Source organism: Natator depressus, chromosome 5, assembly GCF_965152275.1.
Source record: "Natator depressus isolate rNatDep1 chromosome 5, rNatDep2.hap1, whole genome shotgun sequence".
NCBI lineage: Eukaryota > Metazoa > Chordata > Testudines > Cheloniidae > Natator > Natator depressus.
In genome coordinates, this window is record NC_134238.1 from 59416393 (window position 1) to 59438139 (window position 21747).

Genomic DNA, 21747 nt, shown 5'->3' on the forward strand with positions numbered 1-21747 from the left:
GCTGAGGGTGCAATCCATCCCATCATTCAGCTCATTAATGAAATGCTGAACAGAACTGGCCCCAAAGCCAACCCCTGGGGCACTCTGCTTGATACCAGCTGCCAACTAGACATTGAGCTGTTGATCACTACCTGCTGAGCCCGATGATCTAGCCAGCTTTCTATCCACCTTATAGTCCATTCATCCAATCCATAACTTTTTTAACTTGCTGGCAAGAATACTGTGGGAGACCATATCAAAAGCTTTGCTAAAGTCAAGATATATCATGTCCTCTGCTTTCCCCATATCCACAGAGCCAGTTATCTCATCATAGAAGGCAATCAGGTTGGTCAGGCATAACATGCCGCTGGTGAATCCATGTTGACTTTCCTGATCACATTCCTCTCCTCCAAGTGCTTCAAAATAGATTCCTTGAGGACCTGCTCCATGATTTTTCCAGGGACTGAGGTAAAGCTTACCGGTCTGTAGTTCCCTAGATTCTCCTGCTTCCCTTTTTTAAAGATGGGTACTATATTTGCCTTTCAAAGATAATGGCCAATGTGATTGCAGAGCCATCAGCCAACTCGCCCAGCACCCTGGGATGCACTGCATCTGGCTCCATGGACTTGTGCATGCCCAGCAATAGTCCTTAACCTCTTCTATCACCACTTAGGGCTGCTCACCTCCTCCCCATACTATGCTGCCCAGTGCAGCAGTCTGGGAGCTGACCTTGTCTGTGAAGACTGAGGCAAAAAAAGCATTGAGTACTTCAGCTTTATTCACATATTCACATTCACTAGGTTGCCTCCCCCAATCGGTAAGGGTCCCACGCTTTCCCTGACCACCTTCTTGTTGCTAACATACCTGTAGAAACCCTTCTTGTTACCCTTCACATCCCTTGCTACCTGCAACTCCATCATCTTGACATTTCTGACCATGCAGAATGGAGGATAGAGAGTAACTTAATGGCAAAAAGAGAATGCAAGAATTGAAAATCTTTATGGCTAGCAACTTTGCCACCATCGTTTTCTGGTCAAAGAGTTCTAGCGCCTGCAGGTGTGCCTTAATCTGAAAACTCAGTCTGGAACTTCCTAAGTCACTCAATGTTAAATCAACACATTCACTGGGATAACTTAACCTTATTGAAAGATAATTTTTAAAGTGAATGTGTCACTTCTTGACAGGAGTGGAGACTTATGTCCTGTTTAGCTGCAAAATCAGTAACATGAAGGAACTGGCGAGGGAAGCTTCGCCATACTGATATGCAGGCCCTCTCAGAGGTCCAGGCTACTTCCGGCTTTTGAGATCCCTAGCCATAATCAAAATAAAAAACGATGACACATGAAAACAAAATAGGCACCAAAAAAGAGTGAGGCATACTTTTAATTTTTTTTATTTAACAAATGCTTTTCTAGCCTTTTTCTGTGCAAATCAATCCACTAATTATTGAGAAAAATCTAGCTTTCATACAGTGTCACAGCTGATATTAAACTTGGCGAGCCCATTCAAACGCTCTTGTCCCATAGTTGAATGATGATAGTTCTTTACCTGCTTCAACACGTTGACAGTGCATTCACCTGAAGCCGTTGATGCAGGCAAGCTGACAAAAATACACAATGCAATTGTGATATTAGGAAACACCCCAGAGAGTCCAAGTTTGAGTATTTCTTGAAGCAATTCCTTTGGCTTGCAATCCAATTTAAAGTTCATGGAATATATTCATTTGAGGAAGAGGACCTCATCACTGAGATCTTTTGAGATTTCTTTGTTGTACTGTTGCTGCAGTTGTTCAGCTGCAGAAAGTAGATCTGCATTACTCAGTCTGTTGAACTACCAAGGAAACCCCAAAAGGGTACAAATTATCCGCAGTGACTCAAATTGACACGTAAGATTTGACTGAATCGAGTAAATGATGACAAGGAAGACACTGACACTATAATGCTGCTCGGCATCAGATTCAGTAGGTAAGTTGCGACTGGTGGAAAACTCAGATGAAATGCCAATATTCTGTGCTACTAATTTGGACACAGTCAGGATCGCATCCCATTGTTCATGAATCTGTTGAATGTCACTGATAAGACTTTCAGTGTTATCCCTCTCAACATCAAGTGTAGCACTGCGTGCTTCAATTGCCAGATTAGTTTGGTAGATCATTGTAAATAGCTTCATCCACAAAGATGGCATCAGAATGCATTCAAATTTGGACATATTCTTCTGAATAGACTGAAGTTCAGTTCAAGCCCGTGCAGTGAGTTTGAGAGATTCAAGCTCATTTAAAGCCATTTGAATTTAAATCACTGAAATCAAATGCTGTGCAACTGGCTGAACACCATCAATCCGTGCAGACCATCTGGTTTTGGACATCCCATGCAGTGAAACAGGAAGATATTGCTTCAGAATTTCCCATCTTTGTGGACTGCTACTGAAGAGACTGTACATTTGCTGAACAGTTCCAAAGTAAGTAATTGCCTCCTTGCATGATTCAGCACAGTCAACACTTATAGGGTTTAGTGTGTGGTTTCCACAGCTGGAGAAAATACAGTTTGAATTATGCTCTGGCAGAACTGCTTGTACACCTTTGTACTTCCAAGCCATATTAGATCCACTGTCATAGGCTTGACCAATGCAGACTTGAAAATCTAACTTAAAACCTTCTAGAATTGCTAGTACTCGAGCAGCAATTTCTTTTCCAGTGTTTCTCGTGAAATTATCAAGCAAAATAAACCTTTCTTCAATTGAAAATTTTGAGCTCTCTACAATCTTAACATATCGAATAACCATAGTAGTCTGTTCCTTGTGAGAACAATCTGGAGTGGCATCAATGATGATTGAAAAATACTTGGCATTTCGAATCTCATCAAGAATTTCTGTTTGTATGAATGACCCACATATCTCAAACTCGTTTTGTGTGCGTGTGGAGAGATAATGGACTTGCATATGCTTTTGACTCTCTTGCAATTCTCAAACACGTTTAACATGCTCTGATAAAAGTGGGTCATATTTGCTGAGGAGCTCAACTATGCCTAGAAAGTTTCCATTTGCATGATCACCAGTACGTTGGCTGGAACAAAAGAAAGTCAATCTCCTCTCAGAAAGAAAAAGGATGACATTCAGGATGCGCTCAAGAAGTTTTTTCCAGTTATTAGTTTCTGTAGAGAATTCAGTCAAGAGTAAATTCTGAACTGAACTTTCAGCTGATGCTGCCCTACTGGCTGATTTCCATACAACATAGCTTTCTTTGTGTGATGCTGAACTCTCATGTGATGGTATTCGGTCTTTCAACTTCCTCCAACCTCTGTTGATGCTCCATCCTGATTGATCAGAGAGAACTGATGCATTTGCAGCACTTTTGTTCGAAATGAAGCAGGGTCCACAGTACAGAGATTGTTTTTCCATACTCCAGCATAACCAGTCTCTTGTGCAGGTCTCACCATTTGGAAGTGTTTTTGTCAGCAGATGAGTAGGGAAAGCGTGATTATCAGCATCTCATGGAATGTTACTTGGAATTTCAAAACAACTAATTTGAAGAAAAGGTTGCATTTGGGCAGCATTGCTCGTCAATAATTCCAATGTCAGCCACAGTCAAACCTGTAGTGCTCATGAATTGCTCTTTCTGTGTTAAGATCTACATCTTCCTGTTGAGTTTCTTGATCATACACAGGATCTTCTGCTGCATCTGTTACTGTTGGCACATCTCCTTCTTGACTACTGTCCTTATGTTCAGATATTGGCATTGAAATATCACCTGTTGCAGTTGCAGAGTTTTCATTATCTGTAGCATTGTTTGTTGGGTAAGGTGTGTTTTCCAGTGGTTTGAGAAATGAAGTTATTGGCTTTGAGCTCTTAGCTGCTGCTTCACTCAGTCGTTTTTGCCATCTCTTGCTTGCACCACTTTCAAATCTCCTCTTCACAGTTATCTAGCTGGTCAATATGTAGCCTATCCACACTTGTAATATTCTGTTGTAAATAAGTAGCTTATCTACACTTGAAATCTTCTACTGTAAACGTACACAAATGCTGAATGGTACACGAATGCTTAAAAGACTTAAAACGAAGAAATACTAATTAAGAACATCAAATGAAACAGTCAGACAGGTTATTATCCTGATCACTGAATCAAAACTCAAACACGCAAGGTATAATATAACAGGCTGAGCTGAAGACAAAGGGATGACATATATATATAGTAAACACAGACAAGGATACAGACAGAGGGAAAATGTCCAAAAATTTCAAATGTGTGTCCTCACGAAACTCACTGTACAAGATGGTCCTCGCAAATTTTCACCTTGAATCTGGGTCTATAGACTATGAAAGCCTATGATGATGATGGCCAAGCTACCAAGCTAGGGCTCAACCAACCAATCAGTCACCTCTTTTAGCTACCACATGAAGATAATAATGATTCATTCTCATACATAAATAATTCTTTAGTCAACTAATCGCAAAACTATAAAGACACTAAAATGTAACAATTCTCTACCTTTCAACATGCACTTCATCTAGCACCAGCCACGAGTAGTGGTTTGTTTATATACCTGAGAGGACTTGTTCATCATGGTCTAATCTTGCGCCATCAGAACAGATATATTTTTATTAATACTTCTGAACATTTTAAACTCTTTAAATACGACAAAACTTGTATCAGTTAACAAAAAAATTATGTCTTTTATCAAATCACATCTCTAATTTGCTTAAATTTGCAGCTCTAAGATGAGAGTGTGTACGTTTTGGTCTGATAGGGATGTGCATAAAAACAAGTTGCGAAACTTATCAAATACCAAAAAATTAACAAGTGTTAATTGGCCAATTGGCCCTGCTGATATGTCTCATCCTGATCTGGAGAAATCACTCTTAAAAGTAAGAATGGTTCAGTTTCTCTATCCCATGCCCTATTTGCTTTGACTAGCAAATAATAATTTTAAGGCTGGATTTTGTGATGTGGATGCCTGACCACTACACTCTGAACTCATTTTACAGCCATAAAACAGCAGTGAGATTTCCATTTTTAGTGCACTAGCTAGACGAGAGCTAGCAGAGGTATGTCTCCTCCAGCTGGCAATCACACCCCAGCTCCAAGTGTATACATACCCTAAAGGTGCCACAAGTGCCTAAGATCCTTTAGACCATTCAAATTTGAATCTAAGGATCTTACATTTGTATTATTTGATCTGAATCTAAGAATCTTACATTTGTATTATTTGATATTTGTACTAACCATGAAAGGATGCTAGAATTTTTAGAAAAACAATTAAGTAGATAATGTTTCTACAATGTTTTGAAGACAAAAAGCATTATGTGCACTTATTATTATTAATTATTTTAGTGCATTATGTGTTAAAAAACCTACCTGTTAAGAAAGAAACTCAGCAGGATTTGTTAATGGAAAACTCATCCGATCATTTGTAATGGATCAGAAGACTTGCTCTACATGGTGGTGGGAAAATATTTACCAATAATTATTGCAATGGCTTTCCTTACAAAACTTTTTTTTAGGACCTGCAAAGGGTCTGGGAGAGGAGTGCAGCCAGTAAGTTCCTGTTCATCTTACAACAGAGGCCTGCCATGCAGCCAAAATTAAGAACATGTGCCATGATTACAGGCAACTATAGAGGAGGATGTTGATGCTTCAGTACTATCGTGTGTATCTTCTTATTATATGTTCCATTCTATGCATCCGAAGAAGTGGGCTGTAGCCCACAAAAGCTTATGCTCTAATAAATTTGTTAGTCTCTAAGTTGCCAAAAGTAGTCCCATTCTTTTTTTAATAAGCACCAGGTTATCCATAATGATAAATCATTTATTTCCTAGGAGATACAATTAATTCAACTTATGGATAAGATACAAGTGAAAAATCATGGAGATTCATAAACTTATGACCTTTAATTGGGCCTGATGCAGAAAAATTTGTATAGGATATGATTTTTTCCCATTATATTTGTATATCTTTTTTATTAAAATAGTGTGTGCCCTCACTGGTTTTGATAACTTGCTGTTATTCTTGCTGTGTAACTTGTTTTACACTTTCCAAGGAACTGACAGATTAGATTAATATAGCTTCACATTTGTAATGCTTATTCTGTTCAGTTCTAGGCCACGTCTACACTACCCACCGGATCGGCGGGTAGTGATCGATCTATCGGGGATCGATTTATTGCATCTAGTGTAGATGTGATAAATCGATCCCCGATCGCTCTGCCGTCGACTCCGGAACTCCACCAGGGTGAGAGGCGGAAGCGGAGTTGACGGGGAAGTGGCGGTCGTCGATCCCACGCCACAAGGATGCGAAGTAAGTGATTCTAAGTCGATCTAAGATTCGTCGACTTCAGCTACGCTATTCTCATAGCTGAATTTGCGTATCTTAGATCGATCCCCAGCCCCCCAGTGTAGACCAGGCCCTAGTCTTTTTAATTAACAGCTTACTCTGTGGAGAATGATTGATATGTTTTCTTTTGCTCCCCGCTCCCTATAAAAGCAAAACACCTTTTCCTCTGGAATATTATGGACATTTAACAGTGATGACCTCCCCTCAGAGGGAAGGTCTGAGATTTATTATCTGTATATTGGAAAGTATAACTTCCATTAATACTGAGTTTGGAGTTATATTAACTCAACAGATCTGCAAATATCAGGTACTTATTTTATTGTTCTATAATCTTACTGGTATTTTGTATCCAAATTTTATTCAAAAGAAAAGCCACAATAAAAAAGTAAAAAAAATTGGATGTCTTGATTTTATTTCTAAAACTAGGAATTCTTCCAAATTTGAATTTGAAAGTGTTACTCTTTTTATAAAAAACTGGCAGTTTCAGCACAGCCACTATTCCAGAATCTTTTTTTTTTTTTTTTTAACATCATCAGTAAACTTCTAACTTTAGAAGCAAAGTAGAAGCAGGGTCTTTGAATTAAAGACTTTGCTACCCAGTCCACATCTCCACCTCAACCACTTATAGAATACATCCCTAGATATCATCAATTCTAAACCAGGCCTGCTTATTTGAGTGTTCAGATCAGTTACCTCTATTTTTTAACAATGATAACTCAGATTTAAGACCCGAAAGGACCATTATGATCATCTTATCTGATCTCCTACATAATACAGGACAGAGAATTTCACCAAGTAATTCCTTTTTCAAGGCAACAACTTCTGGATGAACTACAGCACATATTTTAGAAAGGCAATCTTGATTTAAAGTGACTGAGAATCCATCACATCAGAATCCCTAGGCAAACTGTTCCAATTATTAATTGCCCGCACTGCTAAAAGCATGCACCTCATTTCCAGTTTGAATTGGTCTAACTTCACCTTCCAGTCACTGGATCTTGATGTGCCTTTGTTAAACTAAATTCCTAAATGGGGAGAAGATTCATGAAAGCAGAGGATATTCTAAAGACCATGATCAAGCTACCTCATTGTGAGGCTTTGGGGGTCAGACCAATAAGGGGTTGCACCTGCAACTCTGGGTGCCTTAAATGCTATAGCAGCAACTCCAGCAGTCAGTACACAAGCATGCAAGTCACCCTCTGACTTCCACCACCCAGTTACTTTTTTCAGGGTGACCCTTCCCAGCCCTGAATTTCCTCCAAACCTCTGTAGTTTACATTCCTCTTGCAGAACACTTTCAGAAGTTAAGTTCACTGCCCCTTTTAAAGAAACAATATACCGTAGCTTACTACCTTGACAATCATTTTAAATCAACACACTAAACTGGTTTAGGTAAAAGTAAAATAAGTTTATTAAACAAAAAGTCATAGGTTTAAGTGATACCAAATGCAAGGTATAAAGAAAGGATTCTCACCAAGTCTCTTTTCCAGCATGGCTGACCAGACACTTTGGCCAGGACCCTTCACAGATCTCAAAGTGCTCAGTTCCTTTTTCTCCTCAGATGAAGGATGCCAAAATGGCTTTTTTTTTCTCCTTATATCTTCCCAAAGTTCATTGGCCTTGCTTTGAGAGACAAGGCGGCTTCCTGGGTGTACAGTCCCCCATCCCCAACTGAGATTAAGTGGCTGTCTTGCCTCACTTACTCTCTTAATGGCTTTGTTTATCTTGTATGTATATGTACTTTTCTTTTCTTTAGTCACACCTTGCTTAATTTACATCGGAGACATTCCTTTGGCTGGAACAGGTGTGGCATAGGGATTGCTTGCCAAATACATTTTAAAAACGTATTTCCAGCACATACCTATAAAGTCCTTTGTGAATTTATTGTACACACATCACATAATATTAATGATCAGTGAGTTTTTAGTTTACCAGTGATATATTACTTGCCATCTTTTAGGTATATAGCATGTCAAGAGTGCATCAACTAGCACTGGGGTGCTCTTAGGGTCACACATGTATCTTTCTCTTTGCTAAACTAAATGGATTGACTCAGCTTCTTAAATATCCCACTGTGCAGCAGAGTTTCCAAACCTTATACTAATCTTGTGGCATTTTTCTGGAACTATCCAATTTTTCAACATCCCTTTTAAAGTATGCATGCTAGAACCGCACACAGTATTCCAATAATAGTCTTATCACTAACTTGTTTAGAATGTAGCTCCAACATGCTCTCCTTCATTCTTACGCTAACTAAAAAGTAGGAGGAAAATCTTATGCTCCAAATAAAGGATTAGATACTCAGAGGATTGGTAGAAAATGGAGTCTTTCCCTTTGAAATTACTGATCTGGATACAACCCAGGTGAATAATGGCTAAAAATCATTGCTAGATGTTACAGAGAGAGACAAAGTGGGTGAATCTGTTCTACCTTGCATTTTGCTGTGAGACTGGGAGTACCCTTCGTAGACCTGAAGAAGACCTCTGTGTAGGCTCAAAAGCTTGTTTCTCTCACCAAAAGAAGTTGAACCAATAAAAGATATTATCTCCTCCATCTTGCCTCTCTAATATCCTGGGACTGACCTGGCTATTTGCTAGCCGTTGACTGTTTGGTGGCCACTGTGAAATGAGTTGGTGGTCTTACGCAAGTTCATAAGAAATCAGTGCCCACATCCCAAAGAACGTCTTTCTTTGCAGACAGAATAAAGACTGAATGGGAATAAAACTCTACTATCCTTTCAGCTCAGTGATGATCCTTGCTTATGAACTAGAAGCACATTAATGAAGGCTGGCAGGTAAGGGATACTCCTATTTTTGTTAAATAGAGGATGTTAGTACTATCATTCTAGTATCTTTCAAAAGCACGAACATCACAAAAAGTATACTACAGGAATAAATGCGGACAGTACAGTAGATGACCACCTATATAACAGAAAATCTACGCACTATTTTTAGAGATGAATTCTCTCTTCAGACCAAGTTACCAATATCAAAATATTACTGCCTTTCCCACTCATTCAGTGCATCAGGACTAGAGGATGTGCCTTTGACTTGACCAAGAAGAAAAGTACCTCCATTTAGCTTGGTAACATCTTCTAGTAGAATCCTTCTAGCTATTAGAAAGGATATCTTGCACGGCTGTGGAACATGAATATTCTAAGGATGATGCCCATCCAAATACCAACCCTGAGGTGAAGTGGACATGGGTCGAGGTGCTTGATCTTGCCATTCCACTGGGTCAGGATCTTGGAAAACATTGGGAGGATGATTGGTACTTGGTATGACATCCGTAGGAGGTTGAGAAACCAAAACTATTTGGGCAAGTAAAGGGCGATCAGGATAACTTGTGGCCTGTCTTGCCAGATTTTGCATAGAACTCATGGGACCTGAGGGATTAGGGACCCAATGGAGTAGGGGATTCTGGATACAGGACAGTGAAAATGTCCAGTGGAGTGGCAATGGATTCAGTGCTCCCGGGTGTAAGAGGCTGCAGAAGCCAGAGGAGATTGTGTAACTGCCAAGGAAGACAGTGCTGTGGATAGGCAAAGTTAGCAATGATCGGTCATCATTGGTGCTGGAGGATCCTGGGGTTTGGGAGGTGCTAAGGTTGATGGTATCAATGGATTGTGGTCTGGTACCAATGTAGCCCAATATTTTTGGGCTTTCTTGTTGTGCCTCTGGGACTTAGGACATACTAAGTCCTCACAGGCCAAGTTGATGGGCTTGTTAAGAGCTGAATTTGACTTCTTCAAAAGTGGATTTAGAGAAAGACGTAGTCTCATGCTTATGAGAGTGCTTTCTGGACTTCTGACAAGATACCCTTCCCCTGGGGGAGGGTGGTCTGTAGAAGCAGACTGTCCCACACCAGAGTTGGACTTTGCAGCAGTAGGCACACTCCTTGCTGAATCAGGCTGATATATAGGGCAGTTTTCCAGCCTGGATCCGATTGAGGCCTTATGGTCTTCTTCATGGGGTATTCCTGGAGATGAAGTCCCCACCTTTCTCAGGTATGGCTGGGGAATGATTGGCAGATACTGCACCTCGCTGCAATGTGGGCTTCCCCAAGGCAGTACAGGCAGCACTGGTAGTCATCACTGACCAAGAAAGATCGTAGGCAAGAAGCGCAAAGTTTGAAGCCAGGAGTTCTGGGCATAATCCAGTACCCATACAAGTGGGCGGGGGATTCCCCCCAAAAGGAGACTAAGTTTAACACTAAGAGATCTACAAAAACACTAAAAACTGCAAAAACTGTACACGCTGTTAAAACTATTTACAAAGCTAAAGCTAAATCTTATCTTGTAGGAAGAAGCTGAAGCTACCAGAGGTTCTGACTCGGATCATGTGGTGGTGAGAAGGAACTAGAGAGACGGTCTGTCTGCCCTATCCTTTATCCCCTCAGTCAGAGGCACGAAGCGAGCCAGGGCACATGTGCGGACTAACGAAAGCTACTTTCAAATTCTCTGGCTCTGGGAGCATGGTGCACATGCATGAACCCATTGTAGAATACAATAGGGTCTTGAAGAAGAGGGACTACATTAAGTCTGTATAGGAGGAAATTTTGTTTTTATTGTTACTTTACACGTGGGTATGTTAAGATGGCATGTCCCTAAGCACCTTCACAAGGTTTTCAAGAAGTTTAATACGTTTGCTTAAGTACAGTTTAAACTTACTTGTGTCCACACTGTGTTCTAACATAGTTAGTCCAGCCTGTGTGGACCAGGCAAAAGCATATTACAAACAAATTAAAAATAGGGCTGTCAATTAATCGCAGTTAACACACACGATTAACTCAAAAAAATTAATCGCGATTAAAAAAATTAAGCACGATTAATCACAGTGTTAAGCAATAGAATACCAATTGAAATTTATTAAATGTTTCTCTACATTTTCAAATATATTGATTTCAACTACAATTCAGAATACAAAGTGTACACCACTTACTTTATATTATTATTTTTATTACAAATATTTGCACTGTAAAAATGATCAACAAAAACAGTATTTTTCAGTTCACCTCATATAAGTACTGTAGTGCAATCTCTTTACTGTGAAAGTGCAACTTACAAATTTAGGATTTTTTTGTTACATAACTGCACTCTAAAACAAAACAATGCAAAACTTTAGAGCCTACAAGTCCACTCAGTCCTACTTCTCATTCAATCAATTGCTAAGACAAATATGTTTGTTTATATTTACAGGAGATAATGCTGCCCACTTCTTACTTACAATATCACCAGAAAGTGAGAACAGGCATGTAAATATCTTGTGATGCCAGCTACAAAGTACCATGTGAATGCCTGTTCTCACTTTCCGCTGACATTGTGAACAAGAAGCTGGCAGCATTATCTCCTGCAAATGTAAACTAACTTGTTTGTCTGAGCGATTGGCTGAACAAGAAATAGGACTGAGTGGACTTGTAGGCTCTAGTTTTACATTGCTTTATTTTTAATGTAATTTTTTTGGTACTTAATTCTACATTTGTAAGTTCAATTTTCATGACAAAGAGATTGCATTACAGTACTTCTATTAGATGAACTGAAAAATACTATTTCTTTTGTTTTTTACAGTGCAAATATTTGTAATAAAAATAAATATAAAGTAAGCACTGTACACTTTGTATTTTGTGTTATAACTGAAATAAATATATTTGAAAATGTAGAAAACATCCACAAATATTTAAATAAATGCTATTCTATTATTGTTTAACAGTTCAATTAATCATGATTAATTTTTTTAATTGCTTGACATCTGTAGTTAAAAAACATTCTCTCAACTACAGTATTATGTAGAACACTTCAGAGCATGCTTTGACTACAATGTGTAACTGGGTCCACCACTTTCTTCCCAGAAAACAAATGGCTAAAAGCTTACGCTTACATTGGTGGCTAATGGATTTGCCATAAAACTGATCCTGGAATAGGAGGAGACTAACTGGAAGAAGGCTAGGCTCTGAACCCACAGCTATAGATCTAGGATAATACCCTGAGCTGGTGAATAACTTTTCATTTTTGTTATACTTCTGATGTTTTGTTAACTGTTTTTTTTCTGGGTATATGTTTATAGCCACCTAGATGTATATATTCCTTCCACTCCCAACAAAAGGGCCATAACTAGCTTACCCTATTGGTTTGGGATTTTTTAAGCAGAGTTGATTTGCCATCATATGCATTCTTTTTAAATCCAGTTTTAATGCAGTCCACTCTAGTCAACCAAGCCTTGTTAGTTATGCAGTCATAAGTATGCCTGGTGATTTTTAGAAAACAGTAACAGATATCTGTCCTGAGGAGCTGAAAAAATTAAATTAAACATAACACAGTAAGGTGGGGCAAAGAAACACAGGTAAACAGGACTTACAACAGAGAAAGATAATGCAAGATGCCTATTCTTACTTTCAAATCTTGTTTGTTTTATCATTATTAACATGTTAAAATCTCGGATGGAGGTCAGCAGTAAAAGGCTCACTGAAATGAATGAATACCCAGTTCAGTCACCACTGAACTTAAACTTAACTTAAACCACGCTTTATGTCAAGTTCTTCTCTGAAAAGAGACTCTACAAATGGAGTTGCAGGGATCCATGTTTGCCATTTCCATATCAACTGTGTTCAGTTTACATGTGAAATATTTTTTTTAAAACTGTCACCACAGCAAACGCAACCTGGAATCTGAGAATCAATCCTTCTCCTTTGTGCATAAGTTCTGCAGACCAAATTGGGCCCTTAGTGACATTTGTCCAAAACCATAGTCTTCAATGAGGTTGCAGAGATGTAACTGATTGAATCTTAGTAAATAATTCTGTTGTGTATGCAGAAGAAGGAACAAAATCTACCTCACTCTTATAGAGTTGTGCTAGCTCTGCAAAGCTATCAGGAGTAAAAAGCAGTTTAAAAACGTATCCACTTAAAGTAAGCAGACTTGACTGAATACAAAGATCTGCTAAGCATTTAATTTTGCCATATTTACACAGTCACTTTTGAGAAGAGCTGCATCATAAGCATGATTTCAAGCCCTATACAGTTATTTCCTGGTGTTCCACTAATTACAACAACAAAAAAGCTAATCATACAATGTCAGCTGAACTTTTAATTCCTGTAGAGTATTTGTACATCAGCTGCATTAAGAATTCTGAAACCTCCATATTAGACAATTAAAATAGTTACCCATTTATAATAAAGTTCAAATGTGTGTAGGGAGAAAGGAGATGAAGAGAGAGAAATGGCAGCCTACAATGAAAAAGTGAAACATGACTTCACCTTAGAATAACCCAAGGCTTAGTAGGCACACAAACCTGGCCAGCACTGAAACTGGTCAAATTGGCTGCCTTCATAAACTGCTATAAAAATAAAGTTAAAATTCAAATGTAATGAAAGTTATCTTATATACGTGTTAACCATCTTTTCTCTTAAAACTTAGGGAAAAAAACATATTGCACGGATGTTCCTTTTTTTCCCCTGTTTATATCACAAGGAGAAAAATAGAACAATTACAGTACAAAAATACTGGAGGTAATTCAACTGCTGTTGGTGAGCGGAACATAACTGATTTGTCATGTCATACAATTTTGTAAAAGTTGTTCTGTTGGAAGGCCATGAATCAGTGTACAAGTGATTACACACTTCTGGATCATAATTTTCACATACGGTTTAATTTTTTTATATATACATGCTGTATACTATTATTTTTATTCTCTTTAGTATAATAAAAACATAAACCTATCCGATGAAAAATAGACTGCATTCCAATTGCATCAACATACCGCACAGAGTAGCTTCCTTATCATACTACTTGCAAAGATCAATGGTAACTGGAAAATGATTTCATTTCCTATAATATATTAGCAATACAATACTCTTTTTAATCAAAAAGTCACCTCAGATGTTGTTCATCTTTTGTTAAGCTCCTCTCCATTCCTGAAATCGACATTTTACAGATGCAAAATAACATCTGGTAAAGCTCAGGGTCTTCTTGATTGAGCTGCTATTGTTGAAAAACAAGACTGTAGAAATTCAGAATTCTACAGCAAGAGCATCAGTGGCTTGTACTGCTATCATACCACAGTCTGCTATCAATCCAGAAGACAAAATCCTTGCCTCTCTTCTTTGGGCCATCCAAAGTTCATAGCTGCAGGCCCTTCTAATTTGTGGAACTAGAATTGCTAAAGACAATCTCAACTATTCGGGAGGGAGGGGGGAATGGGATTTACTTCTGCAGCCAAAAAATGGCCCAACCCCTCACAAACTACACACCTTTTAGGCAGAAGAGGTAACAAAAGATTGTCATACACACCTGCCAAAATGCTGATGGTGGCCTTCCTGGATGTGTAACATTTCATGCAGAGCAACTTAAAACTTCAGATACTTCTGACACTGTAAGGACATCAACTGGACTTTTCTGAGTATGCCCCACATTTCCACTGATGTCAGCAGATTGGGCAATAGGACTATGAAGGGGACTGCAATTCTATAGTTGCTAGATTTTCATTATTATCCCTATTGTAGGATAATCTTGTAAAGATTAAATAAATTTTTAATACACCTGTAAGAAATGTATTACCTTTTGTTAAAAACAGCAATACACTGATGCCATAAAAATTCAGTTTTCAGCTAGATTAACTTAAGCAGAAAAGAAAGAACTGTAAAGTATAGCTTCTGTGGGTGCATATTAAAGAGGACTGCTTCCTGAATAAGGTGGATAGTTTTGTGAGCAGTGGACAAAGTCCTCCTACCCAGGAGGGCCTCATCATTAAGCTATACAATCCTAAATCACACTTCATCAAAGATAGCCTCTGAAGTCTCAGAAATGCTTTGGCTGCATACTTCAGATGTTTATGGAATAACAACACAATCATTACTGTTAAAAAGCCAGTATTTACCCAGAGTGGTATCTAAAATTCCAGTTTCTTCCTCAAAACAAGAAATTACTGTCGTATTAGTGGGCAAATATTATCTTTTTAAACAGTGACCAGTATACTTTCTGCACTCAGCATCTTTCATTCAAGGATCTCCATGTATTTTACAAATATTAATGTATTTAGCCACACAACATCTATGAGGAAGATATTCTTATTTTACAGAAATGGAAACTGAGATACAGAACTATTAAGTGACCTGCCCACAGGAAAGTCCAAGGCAGAGCAAAGATTAATCCCTCTGAATAATTATTCAGAGGTTTCAGATAGCTGAATTTTGTGTATCTTTTCTGAGTAAGAGAATATAACAGATTTACCCATTCTTCATAATGAAATATTTTACCACAAATAATGCTTTAAAGTATACTCCAAAACATATGCAAGTTAGAAAGTCCTCTGCTATTATTCCAATAAGAAAATGGGCTTTAGAATAAGCAAAAGAATGGCTTATTTATATGGATTAATTGCGCAATTAAAAAAACTAACAGCGATTAATAGCACTGTTAATAATAGAATACTATTTATTTAAATATTTTTGGATGTTTTCTACATTTTCAAATATATTGATTTCAATTACAATACAGAATACAAAGTGTACAGTGCTCACTTTATATTTATTTTTGATTACAAGTATTTGCACTGTAAAAAAACAAAAGAAATACTATTTTTAAATTCACCTAATACAAGTACTGTAGTGCAATCTCTTTATCATGAAAGTTGAACTCACAAATGTAGAATTATGTAAAAAAAACTGCATTCAAAAATAAAACAACGTAAAATTTTAGAGTCTGCAAGTCCACTCAGTCCTACTTTTTGTTCAGCCAATTGCTCAGACAAACAAGTGTATTTATATTTGCAGGAGATAATGCTGCCCGTTTCTTGTTTACAACATTGCCGGAAAGTGAGAACAGGCATTCTCATGGCACTGTTGTAGCTAGCATCGCAAAATATGTCCCTTCATGCTTCAATCACCATTCCAGGGGACATGGGTCCATGCTGATGATGGGTTCTGCTCGATAACTATCCAAAGCAGTGTGGACCACTGCATGTTCATTTTCATTCTCTGAGTCAGATGCCACCAGCAGAAGGCTGATTTTCTTTTTTGGTGGTTCGGGTTCTGTAGTTTCCGCATTGGAGTGTTGCTCTTTTAAGACTTCTGAAAGCATGCTCCACACCTCAGCCCTTGGTTTTTTAAACCTTGGGTCGAGTGCTGTAGCTATTTTTAGAAATCTCATATTGGTACCTTCTTTGCATTTTCTGAAAACTGCAGTGAAAGTGTTCTTAAAATGAACAACATGTGCTGGGTCATCATCCGAGACTGCTATAACATGAAATGTATGGCAGAATGCGGGTAAAACAGAGCAGGGGACATACAGTTCTCCCTCAAGGAGTTCAGTCACAAATTTAATTAATACATTATTTTTTTAACGAGTGTCATCAGCATGGAAACATGTCCTCTGGAATGGTGGACGAAGCATGAAGGGGCATACAAATGTTTAGCATATCTGGCACGTAAATACCTTGCAATGCCAGTTACAAAAGTGTCTTGGAAATGCCTGTTCACACTTTCTGGGGACATTGTAAATAAGAAGAGGGCAGCATTATCTCCTGTAAACTTAAATAAACTTATTTGTTTTAGTGGTTGGACGAACAAGAAGTAGGACTGCGTGGACTTGTAGGCTCTGAAGTTTTACATTGTTTTGTTTTTGAGTGCAGTTATGTAACAAAAAAAATCTACATTTGTAAGTTGCACTTTCAGGACACAGAGTTTGCACTACAGTGCTTGTATGAGGTGAACTGAAAAATACTATTTCTTTTGTTTATCATTTTTACAGTGCAAATATTTGTAAAAAAAATTTGATTTCAATTACAACACAGAATACAATATATACGAAAACGTAGAAAAACATCCAAAATATTTAATAAATTTCTACTGGTATTCTATTGTTTAGCAGTGCGATTAAAACTGCGATTAATCACAATTAAATTTTTAATCATGATTAATTGTTTTAAGTTAATCACATGAGTTAACTACGATTAATCGACAGCTCTACTTATTTATAATGAACATCGATAGAGTCACTTGCTTTCTTCACTTTAGGAATAAATATTTAAAAGTAGCATTATGGATTCAAAACATACATTTTCTTAAAATCATTATATTATGTTAGAGATTACAATATATAAAGAATATAAGGGTATCAAATTTCATAGCTCTTTTACCAAGAAATAAAATAAAAGCAAACCTCACCCTCAACCCCAGCACCATGTCTGAGGTTTGAGAACACTGAAAACATATGTTCTCTCCATTTCTGTATCAAAGCAAATTCACTGTTTTGGAAGTCTGTGACGATTCAAGCTATTAATATTAGCTATGCAGAGAGAAACAAATAAAAAGGTAGCTAATATCTTCTAAGGCATGAAACCTCCTCCCCCGCCCCGCAAAAAAACCCCAATCCACAAGTGTTGGCTGAATTAATGCAAAACTGGTAGTGAAATAAACTTTAAATATTTTATGTTAGCATCACAAAAAGAGGAAAGGAAACAAATCTTTTAAAAATGTAAATGGCTTACTGATACATTGGACAAAAAAGGAAACATTTAAAACATGTTACCTAGCAGAATTTTTCTTTATTTTCTCATCAATGTCACTGAGGATCTGTTGAAACTCCAGGTCCCCAGGAAGAATGTTTAACAAACAATCTAAGTTGGAAGAATCAAGAGAATATTCACCTCCCCACTCCATTTCCAGAACCTGAAATAAATGGAAAAGAAATAGCAAATGTAAAAAAATGGGATTAAATAATAAAAAAAATGTAGCTTTTATTTTAAATACTAAAGTCCATATGATATTTGGTTTTCTGAAGTTATGCTTAGATTAACAAGGTATAAATAATTATAATGGGAACATTAAACCAGTGAAAATATACATCTTTGCATGCTATTGCATGAAATACTGTAGAGGAGTAGCTTGCAGTATCTTAAAACTAAATTAAATAGAGTAGTTTATTAGTAACCCACAGTTTAGTCAAAAACAAAATCAGCTAATATTTTCCTAATAGTAACAGAATTACTCGCTATAAAACAACTTTATGATACAGAAGGAAGTTTGTCACTATTATGCTTAACAGAACTCGGTATTACAACTAAAAAGTGACATCAGAAAATTCTAAGAGCAAAATTATGAACTTTAGTGTGTGTAGGTAAATGAATGGGCCCTGCCCCTCCCACCTGCTTTCCCTGTCCTCCCCTGCCCAGCCCTGGGCTGCTCAAGCACCCGCCCTCCCCCAGCCCCAGAGCACCTGGCTGGCGGGAGGGCGGGCAGGCAGCGCGGCCCCCAGCCCGAGCCCCAGAGCGGCAGGTGGGCAGGCAGCTGAGCACAGCCTCCAGCATGGCAGGTGGTGGTGGGGGGGGGACTCTGGGCTCTGGTGGGGGATGGGGGTGGGGAGCACAGCCCCCCCCAGCCCCACCCTGAGTGGGCAGGTGGCGCAAGCACTGGCTCCAGCCGCCCAGAGTCCCTTGCAGCAGGCCGGCCCCCCACTAGCCCTAGCTCGCGGCAAGGGCACCGAAGCCCTCCGAAAAGTGTGGGGGGCGGCTGGGGGCCCCGCCCGAGGTGGAGGCAAAAGAAGTCCCCTGCCCGTGTCCCAGGCCCCCTGACCAGGGCAGGTGGAGCAACCCAGGCTCACCACAACTGCCCGCGCTGTTATGCAGATAAAACTACACAGGATCATTTCACAGGACAAGACAAGATGTCACGTTTATTATAATAACACAATTTGATTTATGACCAATAACTAATATCTAATACCTATGTATACACACACACACACACACCAAATGTTCTGCAGCTGCTAGATAGTTACCAGTCCTGAACGTAGCTTGAGTTCGTGGCTTGGGTTCGTAGCTTGTGACGGCTAACTGGCCAGGAAAGCCAGGCACAAGGAAGGGCTGGGTCTCTGTTGGGCACGCACCGATGCCCTTCCATGTTGGCAGCAGAATGTTACCCTCCAAATGATGTTATCTTCCATCTCACCCATCCTTTTTGTCGGCTTTAGTTTGAATCCAGAGCTATAGGTCTTGTTGTGTCACGCTGCCTGTGGGTTCGGTGTGATTGATCACCCGTCAATTGCAGACATGACTTTCAGCCTAGGCCCTGGCTTTGATGTTTCTTCAATTGCACTTTTATTCTTTTCTTTTTAGGGTGGACCCTTCTTGCTTTGTCAGGCCTGTTGTCTGCATCTTCAGCCGTTGGCGTTTACACTTTATTTCATCAGGACAGGCTGGGGCTGGAGGTTGATTCCATCATCCATACATACCTCATTCACACATCTAAACTAAACTAGTAAGATTACACGCAGGGTTTTGCAAAAATGAAGGTTGCAGCAAGCTTTTACACAATGGAGTGAGCATTTTAAAATGGAGTTTGGGACAAGTTAAAATGGCGTTTGAGTTACAATATGGACAAGTGTAAGGAATGGAAAACAGGGAACAGAAGTTCCAATATAGACAAGTATAATAAATGACAAACAGTGAGCAGAAGTTACAATGTTGAAACAGTGCAAGTTTCAGTGATTTAAGCAGCAATTGGATTGAAAGTGAAACTCAATTAGCCAGTTGTTGTTTCATTCATAAAACTTTGCTCATGAAGTTATATTAATAAAGTGAACAACTAAAAACAATTTCATTGATCAGTTCTACATTGTAGCTCTCCCTGACCCGGCTCTGGCCGGGGGGAGGGCCTTGGAGCCACAGCCCAGCCATGATAAGAGCCAGGCATGCAGTTGTGGGGAGTTGCGGTGGACCCTCCCGGTGTGGAGAGCCTGAGCAGCCCTCAGCCCTTGTCCCTGCCTCCCCGGGGCAGGTGAAGGTCCGTGGCTCCTCACAGCTGAGGCTCTTACCGTGGCCAGGCTGAGGATCTGAGGCCTCTCCCCACACCAGGTGAAGCTGGGTCAGGGAGAGCAGCGCAGGCAGCTGTGGGGAGCTGGTGGGGAGTCATGGACCCTTCTCCGGCCCCAGGAGACTGGGGAGCCCAGGGGTGGGGACACAAGCCGGGGGCTGCTCTCAGCCCCTCTGCACCCCAGGCAGATGGAGGGTCTGTCATGGCTCCCCACAGCCACCTGGGCTCCACACTGGCCTGGCTGGGGAGGAAGAGGAGGGGAAGGGGGGTGGGGTCCACCCCGGCGAAAAATGGGCCCGTCAATTTTCAAAAAGTGGGAGGGCAATGGCTCCTTGGCCCCCACAGTTCTGGTGCCAATGACCTGGGGCCCCGGCCACCTGGGAAGGAAGAGCCAAAGCAGAGCAGGGCGGGAAACAGGAGGGGGGTCTGGGGGTGGAGTGTGAGAGGGGCCACGCAGGCAGTTTGGGTAGGCTCAGCCTTCCCCTGCCTTTGATACCTGCTGCCCATGGGTAAATGTTGACTTTTAAAAATGATGGGCAGTGCACTTCCCATGTGCACACACACTTTCATCCAGGTATCTCCAAGCATTTTACAAACAGCAGCAGCAGCTACTAATTTAATGTATACATGTTCCTGAACTTCAGCTTATATATGAAGTTAATTAAAAACAAAACAAAACAAAATAAAAACAACAAAAAGCCAGTAAACAGGATATTAGGATATATCAAAAAGGGCAAGGAAGCAGGACTTCCATTTTTGACTGACTTTCATGCTTCATTCCACACATACCACGTCCATTGACCCATTCACATGTATCCAACCAATCGCAGGCATGTTTACACCTGAAGCAGGGCATTACCAGCTCTATTTTCTCTTCACTGTCTAATTGTCACAAAAAGGAATAATGATACATGTTTTGCAACCAACCATGACTGAACACTGCAATCACACAACAAAGGAATTAAAAACGGGAAACTTGCAAAAAGCAGTACATTTGGTATCCAATAATTATTATATATATTCATGTATCATATAATATCGAGAGACCACAATGCAAATGTAAACTGAACCTAAATAAGTAAGTAAAAATCCATTTATTCATGTCTGAATATGAATTTTCAGAAGCCTTCTTGATTCACTGCTACCTTAGATCAGTCGGCAATTGATCTCCCAGTGATCTGCTGCACACTATCTATCCATCTCCTTGCTGGTCGGCCCCTGCTACAAAGACTCAACACAATTACTTCCCCAACAACTTTCTTGAGGTTATTTCCATCTCTACACCTGATGTGACCAAAGTACATATTTTGTGCCTGTTTATTTCCGACAGCAGGGTCTTCTTTTCTCCAATAATATTTCTGACATAAGAATTCATCTTTTTTCCCCAACCAGGAAATATGCAAGTGTCTTCACCAGCACCACAGACTAAAGAGAGCATACACATACAAAAAAATGCATATTTTGATAAAAGAATATACCTCTTTTACAGTATTGTATTTTGTGTGTCTTTTTTTCTATTAAGAAGGATATTATTTTATGAAGCAAGTTCAGTGCTGAGCAACCAAGATCTTAAAAACTAAGATAATGAGTTATATTATATGGAAAAGCTAAATTTCATAGTGACTTCCCACCAAATCTTA

At 39.3% G+C, this 21747-nt stretch overlaps 1 protein-coding gene across 2 annotated transcripts in view; it reads right to left on the reverse strand.

Moving 5' to 3' along the window:
- KIAA0825 (KIAA0825 ortholog) overlaps window positions 1-21747 on the reverse strand; it is a 419106-nt gene that overhangs the window by 315680 nt on the left and 81679 nt on the right. For both annotated transcript variants that reach the window (XM_074952850.1, XM_074952849.1), the window contains exon 3: window positions 17826-17965. In XM_074952850.1, coding sequence (XP_074808951.1) covers window positions 17826-17956 — 131 coding nt within the window. In that variant the 5' untranslated portion in view covers window positions 17957-17965. The remainder of the gene's footprint in view (window positions 1-17825; window positions 17966-21747) is intronic.